This window comes from Helianthus annuus, chromosome 11 (genome assembly GCF_002127325.2).
Source record: "Helianthus annuus cultivar XRQ/B chromosome 11, HanXRQr2.0-SUNRISE, whole genome shotgun sequence".
Lineage (NCBI taxonomy): Eukaryota > Viridiplantae > Streptophyta > Magnoliopsida > Asterales > Asteraceae > Helianthus > Helianthus annuus.
In genome coordinates, this window is record NC_035443.2 from 56,005,288 (window position 1) to 56,017,775 (window position 12,488).

General features: G+C 36.7%; 2 protein-coding genes across 2 annotated transcripts; both read right to left on the bottom strand.

Annotated features, from left to right (window-relative positions):
- Nucleotides 1-340: 340 nt before the first annotated feature.
- Nucleotides 341-4,499, bottom strand: LOC110890005. Its single transcript, XM_022137577.2, has 5 exons — nucleotides 4,013-4,499; nucleotides 3,079-3,188; nucleotides 2,469-2,840; nucleotides 1,178-1,817; nucleotides 341-739 (listed from the first exon to the last, which is right to left on the bottom strand). Exons 1-5 carry the CDS (start codon nucleotides 4,242-4,244, stop codon nucleotides 663-665), a joined length of 1,431 nt encoding a protein of 476 aa, XP_021993269.1. The 5' UTR covers nucleotides 4,245-4,499; the 3' UTR covers nucleotides 341-662.
- Nucleotides 4,500-10,940: 6,441 nt separating this feature from the next.
- LOC110888059 lies at nucleotides 10,941-11,273 on the bottom strand. Its single transcript, XM_022135602.1, has one exon. It carries the CDS (start codon nucleotides 11,271-11,273, stop codon nucleotides 10,941-10,943), a length of 333 nt encoding a protein of 110 aa, XP_021991294.1.
- Between the last annotated feature and the right edge of the window lie 1,215 nt (nucleotides 11,274-12,488).

The window sequence follows — 12,488 nt, forward strand, 5'->3', positions numbered from 1 at the left end:
GCCCCCCCCCCCCCCCGAGGGGGTAGTTTTTTACACAAGTTTGGTGTTTTTATTTTTTTTCTTTTTTCTTTTTTTTTTTACACCAAACTTGTGGTGTAAAAAACTACCCCCTCGGGGGGGGGGGGGGCGTTTAAATTTTTTTTTTTTACGGCTGTGTTTATAATACACACATCTAGTTGTAAAAAAAATCGTGGTAAACGGCAACCCGGATGGTGTGGTTCTCACGGTTCTTACAACTCGGGGTGGTTCTCATTTTAGCGCAATTCATATATATATATATATATATATATATATATAATCCTAAGTTGTACAACCAAAAAAAAAGGAACTTTTTGTACTATTAGTGCAAAATGTTAAGTAATATTATCATATAACAAGGGAGGCATCTCACTTTTCCACAATGGTTTCTAAACAATAAAGTTGTGATCATGTTTCTTTTTTACATCAGAAAACAACCAAAACATAAGTTACACCTTTTGTTGTGATGGACACGTAAAACTTCTCGATTAGCCTCCATCTTAAGGATCGATTCCCTTCGGAAATCATTCCTCACAACGTGGAAGAGAAAGAGGCCTGCCACTGTTTGGCTTTGACCTTTTGGTTCATGTACAATGTATGTGTATCGACGTTTGTGTGTGTGTGTGTGTCAGTGAATCTGCATGCTATATGGTTTGGAGTGTCACAAGTGTAAAGAAGAAGAATAGAGCCCATGTTAGGTGATTGAAACATGTTGCTGAAGCTGCAAAAAACAGTGAAAAATTACATTAGAATTCACCATTCAATAAAAACAAATATATAACTCTTGTATCAATTTTACCAACTTATTTGTAATGATAAGAAGGGGTAAATAAAAGAGAAAATGAAAGTTAACTAGTTAACTTGTTCACCTTTTAAAAGGTTTGGTTGACTTCATAGCACATGATCATGATCTGGAAACAAAGATAATATATTCTAGCCATGTGCACTCTTATTGTGGAACCTAGAAAGCACATTCCACCACTATCTTATAACATTTTAATTTTATTATTACTATTTTTTTTTTCAAATTGACTAATTAACATAATGCCCCCTAAACTTTAGTAAACTTGGATTTTTCATCCTCCTTTTGTGCCCGCAGGCAGTTTAGTGATATTGAAAGAATGAGTGCAAGATAGATAAGAGACTTGAAGTAACTTACATGATACTAATGGCGAAACCGAAACTTGTGGCGATGCTGCAACCTTTTGAACCTCCTTTACTTGATCAACACGCGAGCCATAGGACACAACTGGTAGAGGAGGAAGAACTGGAGGCATTTCTAACTCTTCATACTTTGGTGGAGGACTTTTAGAATGATGATGTGGCACATGCTTACGTGGCGGCCGAGGCAAGACTTTAAACCCGTCACAAGAATGGTCCGCTAAAGGTGGCGGGGCATTTGGAAGAGGTGGTAAAGACGGGTCAGGCCCGTTTTGGGGGGCTGGTGAAGAAAACACACAATTAGAACAATGTGACGAGGGTGGTGCGTGCTGAGGTGGCGAAAACGCTGGCGAGGGGGAGATAGGTGGCCCCGCAAAATCAGGAGATGGAGCAGGAGAAGGGGTAGGTGCATCAAGGGTATGATACAGATAAGAAGATAGACTGATTTCCTTAACTTTACCAAAAACCGAGTTATCTAGTCCTAGATTTGTTGCAGAGGGGGATCCTGTTATCGTTTCAGCCAGTTGCTTCAATCTTAGAGGCACAAGGTTACCAAAATCTGACACGATTGATGCTTGAACTGTAACTGGCGCGTCTCTTGTTGAACCGGCTTTGTTGGTTACTTGCATATATACACTCTGTGAAAGAGAGATAAAAACATGATTTAGAACATCGTAAACATTTGAAGGCGTGTTACAAAACTCTTGACCCGCAACACCCCTTTGGCCCGTTCCATTTTATTCATAGTTTTTATTCATTTGACCCATTATTAATGAAATAAAACCTCAATTGACCCGTTTTCATATAAACGTGTTGATGTCATGGTATGTACTATGTAGATATTGGGCTTTGCAAATTTAGGTGTGCTTATACTAATTTAAGACCAAGAAAATCTTATATAAAATTATTTATAGTTAATAGATTACATTCAAAAAAAATGAATGCAGATTTATAGCAAAACCTTAGGGGTCAAAAAATGAATGCAGTTTTCAGTTTTTTCATTTTATAAATACTTGGTATGTAAGATATGATTACAAAAATTATATTGTATTTATAGTAATCCAACAACTTTCGGAATAAAATGATTTAGGAGGCTTTATGCATCAAATAACACCTTGTGCCACTTGTTTAACCTGTTCGACCGAATTCCTTTTCGCTAACTTTTTTTTATATTTTAAATGTTTAAGATAACTGTACGACGAAATCATAAGTAAGAGGTTACACATTTAAATCAACAGGTATCAAGAATTTAACAAGAGAACTAAAAATAATAAATGAGCATTTTTTACCTCATAAGGCTTTAGGTGCAACCCAGACTTTAGCTGTTCCTTGAGCTCACCGAACTTTTCTTCTATTTCACGCACGGAATTCGGGAGGGTGAAATTGAAAAGGGCTTGCCTTGGCATCCAGATAGATGGAGACTGCTCAGGGATAACAGTTATCCCACCAGGAAACTTTAGAGTATCAAAAGAAGACGGTTGACCGAAAATTGATGGGGTCAAGGTCAAATTGTACCGTCGATTGAACAAATCTAGTAAAGATGATCTCAATACACTTAAAGACATTGGACTTATTGTAGAATTCATTGGATTAGGAAGAACACCAAATACCACATGGGTCCAGTTAGAAACACTGGCTTTGTGCATGGATAAGATAGCAACCTGTAAAAGATTTATGAGTATTTAAGATGATTTTGCTTAATATGTAGTTATGTTTTTTAATCATTCACGGGTCAAACGTGTAAAAAATAGCCCAAAAAGAAACGGGTCGAAAGTTGTAAAAGTGGCGCAAAACCTCATGAATCATGCTAATTATTTATAAGAAGTTGACCTGACCCGTTTAGACCTGTTTTTCATCTCTAGGAAATATGGATAATGGAAATAGCTTGAATTAGCAAACCTGTGTGTAAGGAAGACCTATCTCTGAGTAAATATCATACTGTAGTCTTGCGATCCGAGGAAGAAGATATGAAACGCGCTTTTGTAATCTGAAGGATGCCTGTACCGTGGCTGAAATAACAAAGATAGGTTACATCAAGACACGATTATTAATTAAGATTTAATGCCCAATCGAACCAACAAAGATCATAGATTTTAAGTTTTTGGTTTTAAAAAGCGCGAGGCGCTTTGAGGCATTTTGGTCTCAAAAGTCGAGGCGCAAAGCGAGGGCTTGATGTACGAGATGCATTACTTTATGTACATGAAGCACCGCCTCAAGGCATTTTCCAACCACCTCGCGCCTAACCGCATTTTAAAACCAATCTTGTGTTTGAGATTAATAAGTTAATTTAAAATTAAAACAATTTGATAATCCTAATTATCCAAGGGCACATGAAGATAAGCATTTATATCTCCAATTAAAGTATTTGGTAGAAACTTTGAATGCTTTAAATATCATATAGACAGTTCCAGATCAATACCTAACCATCAAATCAGAAATTAAGATGTTATAATAAAGCACAACAATAACTATCAATATCCATCTACCAATTCCAGCAAATTCACTGGTTTAAAAAAATTTAAATCATCATCAACACCATATATCACTATTTTTTTATTTTTTTTTTAAATTAAATTTTCCTAATAGGCAGATCCAATCTCCAAACCATCACAGAAAATATTATAATTAACACTTGTTAGATCACAATATCTTAAACACAAAATTCAAATTCAAATTCAAAATCATAAGTCAAATAGAAAAATGTAATGATCATTTGTTAAATCACAATATCATAAACACAAAATCAAATTCAAATTCAAATTTGAATCATAAATCAAACAGAAACCTTAATTCACAAAAATAACAAAAAAAAAAAAAAAAAAAAAAAACTCACCACTATGCTTGATCTCAGCCTTTGCATCAAATCCAGATTGTCTATGATGCAAATGAACAACCGAAAAAACGGCGGTCAAGATAACAGAAACACTAAGGAGCAAAACAAACACACACTTGAAACTAAACAAGCGATGGATTCCGAACAAAAACCGATCAAACAAAGAAGATCCAACATGATGAATCTGCTCCTGCTGGTTGTGAATAGGCAACTGAGGTTCAGATTTTCCCATTTGCAAAGCATCAGTGCACAAGTTGTTATCTTTTTGTTGTTGCAGTTGGAATATGAATGTTTGTAGTAATAATAAGCAAGGGGAATTGATTGATTGAGTTTGAAGGTGTGTAGGATGATGAGAGACTAACCACAGGTGTTGTTGATGGAACACATTCTCTCTCTCTCTCTGTGTTTGTAATGTAGGTTTGGCACAACTGTAACTAGCACTTAGGAGGAAGCATCTGATCTGATTTGTACCACTACAACTATTTTGGCTTTTCTTTTTTTAAGTTGGTTTTCAAATTTTCCATGTGGGATTGTAAGTTAAGCGAATTATGAAATTGCTCAAACTACCCTTGAGGTTACAAGTAATTGAAATCACTACCCTTCACTTTTTATTGTATGGATTTTAGTTAGAGACGGTTAGTGTTGTTGTTCAAAAAGATCGTGATTCGATTGAAAAAAAAGGTCGTTTGGAATTGGCTTGCTTGTTTGGCTCGTTTATAAGTTTAGTCAAAATTTTAATGTTTATAAGTTATAGCTCAATCCTGTTTATAAATAAGTCTATGTAATATAATCCTTGAGTCCATTTAAGACCGCCTTAATATTAGTTTTAGTATTATTATTTTAATTTATATGAGTTGGCCTAAGTTTTTTTACGAGCCAAATTCAAGCTCAAAACTATAGCTTGTTTGACTTCGAGCCCAAGCAAAGGTTTGGTTCGGCTCGTTCATACCCCTAGTTTTGGTTCATGTACTTTTTTATTACATTTGTTTTACTTGTTATAACTTTTGTGTTTTGTTTTGAATCATGTCATACAAAACGCGACATTCATAAAATTTGATTGCTGAGTGACTATTTGAAGAACTAAGAGCATTCACATTGGAACTTCTATATTAGTAAATTTTATATAATATAGAGGAAGAAATATGTATGTAACAAACATATATTCTTTTCAAGAATCATTAAACAGTTAAAATATAATAACATATTAGAAAGTTCTTTCGCAAGGCATATTTCTATCTATCTAAAACCAAAAAGTCAAATGGTAAGAAGTTGTCAGAAGACGGAAGTTGCAAAACTAGTGTGATTTGAGAGGAAAATTGAAACTTTGTAAAAGGCTAGGGTTATATTTTATAAAAGATTGATGATTTGGCTACCGAACGTTGAGGAGAAGCAAAGGCTTTGAATGCAATGGATTGGTGGAGAAAAAGGGGTTCTTTTGTGATAAAAAGAAAAGTTAAAGGGCAAAAGGAAAAGAAGCAAGTGTCGTCTATATTACTCTTCAATCACAAAATAAACTAAGAGATACTTGTCCACCTAAAATTTTGTATGCATCAAGTTGGAAGAGTGCAAATATATAATATAGAGTAAACTTCCGTTTTGCTTCCAGTGGTTTGGTCACTTTAACAGTTTTGTCCCAAACTTTTTAAAATAGTCATTTTACTCCCTGATCTATGAAGCTTATCTCTATTTCACTCTCCGCCCCTAACGCCATCCAATTCAACCGTTAAATCCTGGTCACATGCCCCTCACATGAGGGGCATTTTAGTCTTTTCCTATAATTAATTATTTATTAATTTATATTTATATATATTTATATAAACTAGAAAAGCATTCAACCCAATTAATCACAATTGTCGTTGTCTCTCTCTCTCCCTCTAACTTCTAAATGTCCACCACCACCGCCATGAGACCCACCACCGCCCATCCCACCAGCCTACTGGAATTGACGATGACAGAACAGATCGAAGAAGTGTTGGTGGTATCCACCTGCTGCCACCGTAAACTCCGACTAATCTTCATCTTCAATCTTCAAACTGGAACATAAGTCGGTTCAGATCTGAAAAAGGGGTAAGGGGCGGCGGCTAGGGTTTCCACGCGAACCACGTTGATGATGACGATGGGGATTTAGGTTCCGGTGAGGTGGTCGGTTCTGATAACAAACTTGTGAGGTGGTTGTTAGAGAGAGGAGAGATAAGAGTTGTACAGAGGTCGGGGTTGTGTGAGGGGTGTTGGAAGTGAAGGTTGATGGTGGTGGTGTGGGGATTAGATCTGCAATGGTGGTGTGACACAATACCGAACGGAGACGGTCGTGATGGTGGTCTGCAGGTGATGGTGGTTGTGGGTGGTGTCAGCAGGCGGTGGTTAGTGGGATGGTGGGTAGTGTTGGTGTCGACAGGTGGTGGTTAGTGGGTGGTGTCGACATGTAGTGGTTAGTGGGGTGGTTGGTGGTGTCGGCAGGTGGCGGTTAGCGGTGGTCAGCAGTGCAGGATGGTGGTTGTTGGTGGGGAGGTTGTTGATAGTGAGATTGATTTACGGAGCAGAGAGAGAAGAGGGTGTATATTTGTTTTATATATGTATTATATTATATATAACAAGATGATAAAGAGAGCAAGAACACGATCCAGATGAAGAGTTTGTGAAATTTCATAAAACCCATCATAAATTTTAAGAAATTGAATAAAGGGTTTACAGATCTGGGGTTGTGAAGTGTTTGAAAAAATTGAGGGGAAATGGGAACAAATGACAGATCAAGAACAGATGGGGGTATGATAAAGGATGAAGACAGGCCGGTTTGAACTGGACGACTAGAATGAGATGGTGACAGATTGATAGATTCTTTTGGGTTGGGTTAACAGAAAGATTGATTTTTTATAGAATAATAATAACAAAATATCTAAAATATGGGAAAAGACTAAAATGCCCCTTATGTGAGGGGCATGTGACCAGGATTTAATGATGGAATTGGATGGCGTTAGGGGCGTGGAGTGAAATAGAGATAAGCTTCATAGATCAGGGAGTAAAATGGCTATTTTGAAAGGTTTGGGGCAAAACCGTTAAAGTGACCAAATCAAAGGGAGCAAAACGGAAGTTTACTCTATAATATATATACGTACGGAAACGGGATCAGGAGAAAACGGTTGAAAGTGATATACAGAGGCACAATTGTCATTGTCTACGTTCCCTCAATAAATGGTGTTATAATTCCGTTTCAAACAAAATTCAAACAGATATGATGTTTTGTTCTTTATGCTTGTTTCAATGACGTCTTTTTTCAAAGTGATTTTTTTTTTCTGAAATGATGTTTATGTTTCAATGGCGTTCTTCCTATATTCAATATTTGGCGTTTTAATTATTAATGTTAATTGTCGTTTGGGTTCTAATATATGCTTATTGTTTATGATTAATGGCGTTTTATACCTGGTTATTATTTCTTAATTATTCAAATCATGGCGTTTTTCATTAACATGTTTTAGGAAGCCAGTAATATTTGGTGTTTTAATTATTAATGTTAATTGTTGTTTGGGTTCTAATATATGCTTATTGTTTATGCTCGGTAGTTCTTTGGCGTTTTGGAGGAGATGACCCTTCCTATTCTACACCCATAGAAACTGCACATTTATTAATAAAATTAAAACGCCAAAAACGTCATAAAAATAACATAATGTAAATTGAAGTTAAATCACTCTATTTTTTTGCCTCTGGATGTTGTTTGATCTTTAGACGCCATAATATTTGTGGTTTCACGTTTTCTAGGGTTTTCGCGTTTTTCGTTGGAATTGGAGAGGTTTCTCTGGGAAGTATATATGTTTCGGTCCCGTTTGATGGGTTTTGTAGATGCAAATTTACCTTTTGCCATTAATGAAGCGCGTCCACTTTCGCAAGTTGATGTTATTTACGAAAACGCCACTATATCAATCTAATCCATAGATTGTTTTGATCAGACGGATCAGAATCGGTCTCACTGTTTTCACACTTTAGGGTGTTTTCTCTAAATCATGCCCCTATACGTACGTGTATGTATGTATGTGTGTGTGTGTGTATATATATATATATATATATAGGGGAAGGTTCATTTGAGAAGAAAATTTAATTGAGAAGAAAAAGAACAAAGGGTAATTTTGTAAAACATTAAATAGTTTTTTCACTTATCTCATTTATTATCATTTTTGACTAATTAATTAGTCAAAAAGACTATTATCCTCCACACTAACTTTTTTTGCCTACACACATCAAAGTTATCCTACATATTTCGAAATTCATCCTACATGTTGAAATTTATCCTACACAACTCGTAATTTATCCTACACTTTAAATTATTTTATTTTATTTTTTTTGAAAAAAATATATATTTTGAAGATAAGTTACAAAAAATTTAATGAAGTTAGCTATTAAAGAGGAAGACTACAAATTAATGGCCTATGTAGACTTACCAATGTACCCTTATAGTCAATGTTGCAGAAATCGGCGCCTAGGCGCTAGTCGGTGGGTTACTGCCTAAATTTAAGCTAGTCGGTCAAAAAAATCGGTTATGGTCAAAATCGGTCAAAGTCGGACAAAATCAGTAAAAATCAGACTAATCGGGCCCATGTTTTTTGTCCCAAAAAACCCAATTTTTGAAACCTGGCCCATGATTTAAAGCCCAAATTTAGTTATAAACCTATTTTAACATTCAAGTTTAGGTATTTTAACATTTAACCCCCTCTATCTTTCACTAATTTACATATGGTTCCTAAACTTTTAAATTTATTAATAAAAAGTATAAAGTTATCTCCTAAACTTGTAAATTTATTAATAAAAAGTATAAAGTTATCTATATATACAAAAATTTGTAAAATTATACTTAAAAATTCAAATCCGATTAATCCCGATTAATCCCTATTAATCCTGATTAATCCTTATTAATCCCGATTAATCCCTAGGCGGTACCTCACCGCCCGACTAGCGCCTAGCGCCTTCTACAACATTGCTTATAGTAATATTAAATACTTATATTAAATGAAGTAAAATAAAGCATTCTTATTGGTTGAAATTTCTTCTTTTTTCTTCTTATAAAAAATTTCTTCTCATTTGAACTCTCCACTATATATATATATATATATATATATATATATATATATATATATATATATATGCACGTATATTATACAGATAACATGTTAGAATCTCATATATTATATGAATTAAATAAATGTAACATCACAAAATTTAGCTAAAAACAGTGGGTTTACACGTCCCCATGCCTGGTAGGCACAACTCTGTGTCCTTCTCCTTCTCTGTCTTCATTTAATGCTGTTGTCAGTCCATCTACTCACATGGCCCCATGCCTGGTAGGCACAACTCCGTGTCCTTCTCCTTCTCTGTCTTCATTTAATGTTGTTGTCAGTCCATCTACTCACACGGCCTCAAATAAACGGGCCCACGCGAAGGTAGCTGGCATGAACTCCCAGAACCGACTGATCGATACAATCTCGGTCAAAAAAACCAATATCAATGGTCTGGGGCGCATCTAGCTCCATCTCGTGTAATCTACCCAAAAACCTGTGGGCAGTCGTACCTTGGGGGATCACACAAACAAACTGCATCGTCTCCGTGAAATCATCTACAACCTCCTCCTCCTGACCTCGTCCCCGACCTCGACCTCGACCTCGAGCTCGAAGAGCTCTACGTGCTCCAACCGCTGATGACTTCGTCTGTAAAAAATAACAATAACAGGTCGGTAAGAATTATAAGATTAACGTTCACGTATTATATGAGGTGAATACGATCTGTACAAAACTCGTATACGCACGTATTATACGTCTCATATACGATCCATATTATACCTCTCGTATAAAATCTGTACAAATCACGTATACGTTTCGTATACGCACGTATTATACGTCCCGTATATGATCCGTATTATACCTCTCGTATATGATTCGTACAAAGCTCGTATACATTTCGTATATGCACGTATTATACGTCCCGTATAAGATCCATACACAGCAAGTATACGTTTCATATACGCACGTATTATACGTCCCATATACTCTAAAAATAATCAAGGAAAAAAGAAAAAACAAAAATGAAAATTCAATGGTATACGATCGTATACAATGTATACGATCGTATATAGCTTGAATATTCAAGTTGTATATGATCATATACAATGTATACGATCATATACGCCTTGAATATTCAAGCTATATACGATCGTATATGCTTTGAACATTCAAAGGGTATATGATCTTATAATATGTATATGATCGTATACGCTTTGAACATTCAAAGTGTATACGATCGTATACAATGTATACGGCCGTATACACTTGAATTTTCATATTTTTTTCTAATTCATTTTTTTTTCAAATTCACTCAAACAGACAATTTCGTTACGCTAATATACGCTATTTGATATGCTATACGATACCATAATCTAACAAGTTACATAATCTGAGAGTCTATTCTACGAATGAGGCTTAGAAACGTACCGTAATAGAAGAAGGAGAAGAAAACGTCACGAACACCGAAGAACGATATCCAAGACCGATCCAAGAGGTGTACCAGTAGGTGTAGTCAACATCGGTAGTTGAGTTAATCAGCCTGCCCCACTTGTATAGAAACTTTTCCCAGCCTTCTTCCGTTTTAAAGCTTAGCTTGCAATATTTGGCGACGTTTTCCTGTATGTGCCATCTACACAGTGAATATCTAGCATTTGGAAACACGCTTGCACATGCATTCATGAGGGCAAGATTTTTTTCCGTTACTATTACACGAGACTCCATAACACTGTCCAGTGAGTCTTTCAACCTTTGTAGCACCCACATGAAGTTTTCCTCTTTCTCGTTGGTTATGAATGCATACGCAATGCAGAACGATATGTTTGTGGATGTGACACTGATAATATGAACTAGCGGCATTTTGTATCGGTTCGTCTTGTAGGTGGAGTCTATAAGCAAGTAAGCAACACATGCGGGAAGGCGCGCCACAACCTGTTTGACTCTGGGTGGATAAAGAAAACATCTTGCACCCTTTCATCGTTTTCAGATGTTTTGTGGAAGAAAACAAACCCAACTGTCTTTAGCCGGTGGAAAAGTATCTGCATTGGAGTCTCGCCGACTTGCCCCATTCGACCCAATTTGGCTCGTGCGTTGTATATGGTATTTCTTGTTGAGAGATTTTCGGGGTTCAGTTCTTTAATGATAGTAAGAATGTCGCGTGGTTTCATGTTCTGATACGTCAGTTGCTCCAGCGTCCCCTCTTCCGCTGGAGTCAGCCTCATTAGGGACAGATCGCCCTCTAGATACAGAAAGGGTTCGTGGTTATGCTTAGCTTTGTCAACCCTTAGATTCAAAAAACGTGACCTCTTTCTGTATGTCACGATTAGTTGGAGCTCGCATCCGGTTTTCCTGCTCCCGCTACGTCTGACCGTGGTTGTTGGCTTGTGCTGGCCGGCACAATCGCACGTAAGCCAAATTTTTAACGGCTGGCCGCTTGGGGGTTTCTCGTAGATCGTGCGTTTGGTGGCTATAGCGTACCCCTTTTGGCATCCGACTTTTCTACACCACTCCACCAATTCATCCATGCTATCGAATTTCTAACGAAACACTTATATGTGAGAATTAATGATTAACTCTATTGAATAAGATGTTATGCATAGTTTTTGGACGAACTAAGATGATAATGGAAACGACATCAAACATAAAAATAGTAATATTAAACGTACGACAAATAAATGTATAAATAAATATTATACTTGATCGGTTTCAAACTCACTAGGTTCCTGATCACCGTTTGGACCCTCGGACAGTCCACCACTACCGGGAGGAGATTGAAAATTACCAGACAGCGGTCCACCACTACCAGGAGGGGATTGAAAACTAACGGGCGGCGGTGGATAATAACAATTGTTATAAAAGTCGGATTCGAAGGCCTTATACTCGGCAAGTAGTCGGTCCTCGGAACCCCTCTGAGGCGATTTTCTCCTAGGCGGACTCAATTAGTCGCCGGCGCTCATACTCGGTCAACATCGGAGAGTAGTCGGTCTAGTCGAGACTAGTCGGGCATAGTCGGCCTAGTCGGTCAACCATTTGTTAACTTTTCAGAGAGTAGTAAGTCTAGTCGGGGACTAGTCGGCCTAGTCGTTCAATCTCATTTGTTGATTTTTCAAAGAGTAGTCAGTCAAGTCGGGACTAGTCGGGTTTAGTCCACCTAGTCGGTCAACCTCATTTGTTGACTTTTATATTATACTTATTTTGACATGGATTATGCTTATTTTGACTTGAATTATGTTTATTTTGACATATATATAATATCCAATAATTAATTTTCTTTATATTTACCATGTCCGAGTATACCTAACTCGCTCATTGGCCGACTAGGGCCCGCCTAGCGACTTTTGCAACACTGATAATAACCAACATAATTACCCTGAAAGGCATCCAAACCCCAAGGATCCTGACTTGCATCATACGCAAGATTGAGATAGAACGGAACA

Bases quoted from the DNA above. Each gene is read 5' to 3' on its own strand.
- LOC110890005 (XM_022137577.2), bottom strand. From the start codon at position 4,244: ATGGGAAAATCTGAACCTCAGTTGCCTATTCACAACCAGCAGGAGCAG. The intron at 1,818-2,468 runs GTAAAAAATGCT...TCTCTTTCACAG, and splicing joins TGCACCTAAAGCCTTATGAG to AGTGTATATATGCAAGTAAC. The intron at 740-1,177 runs GTAAGTTACTTC...TGTTTTTTGCAG, and splicing joins GGTTTCGCCATTAGTATCAT to CTTCAGCAACATGTTTCAAT.
- LOC110888059 (XM_022135602.1), bottom strand. From the start codon at position 11,273: ATGAGGCTGACTCCAGCGGAAGAGGGGACGCTGGAGCAACTGACGTAT.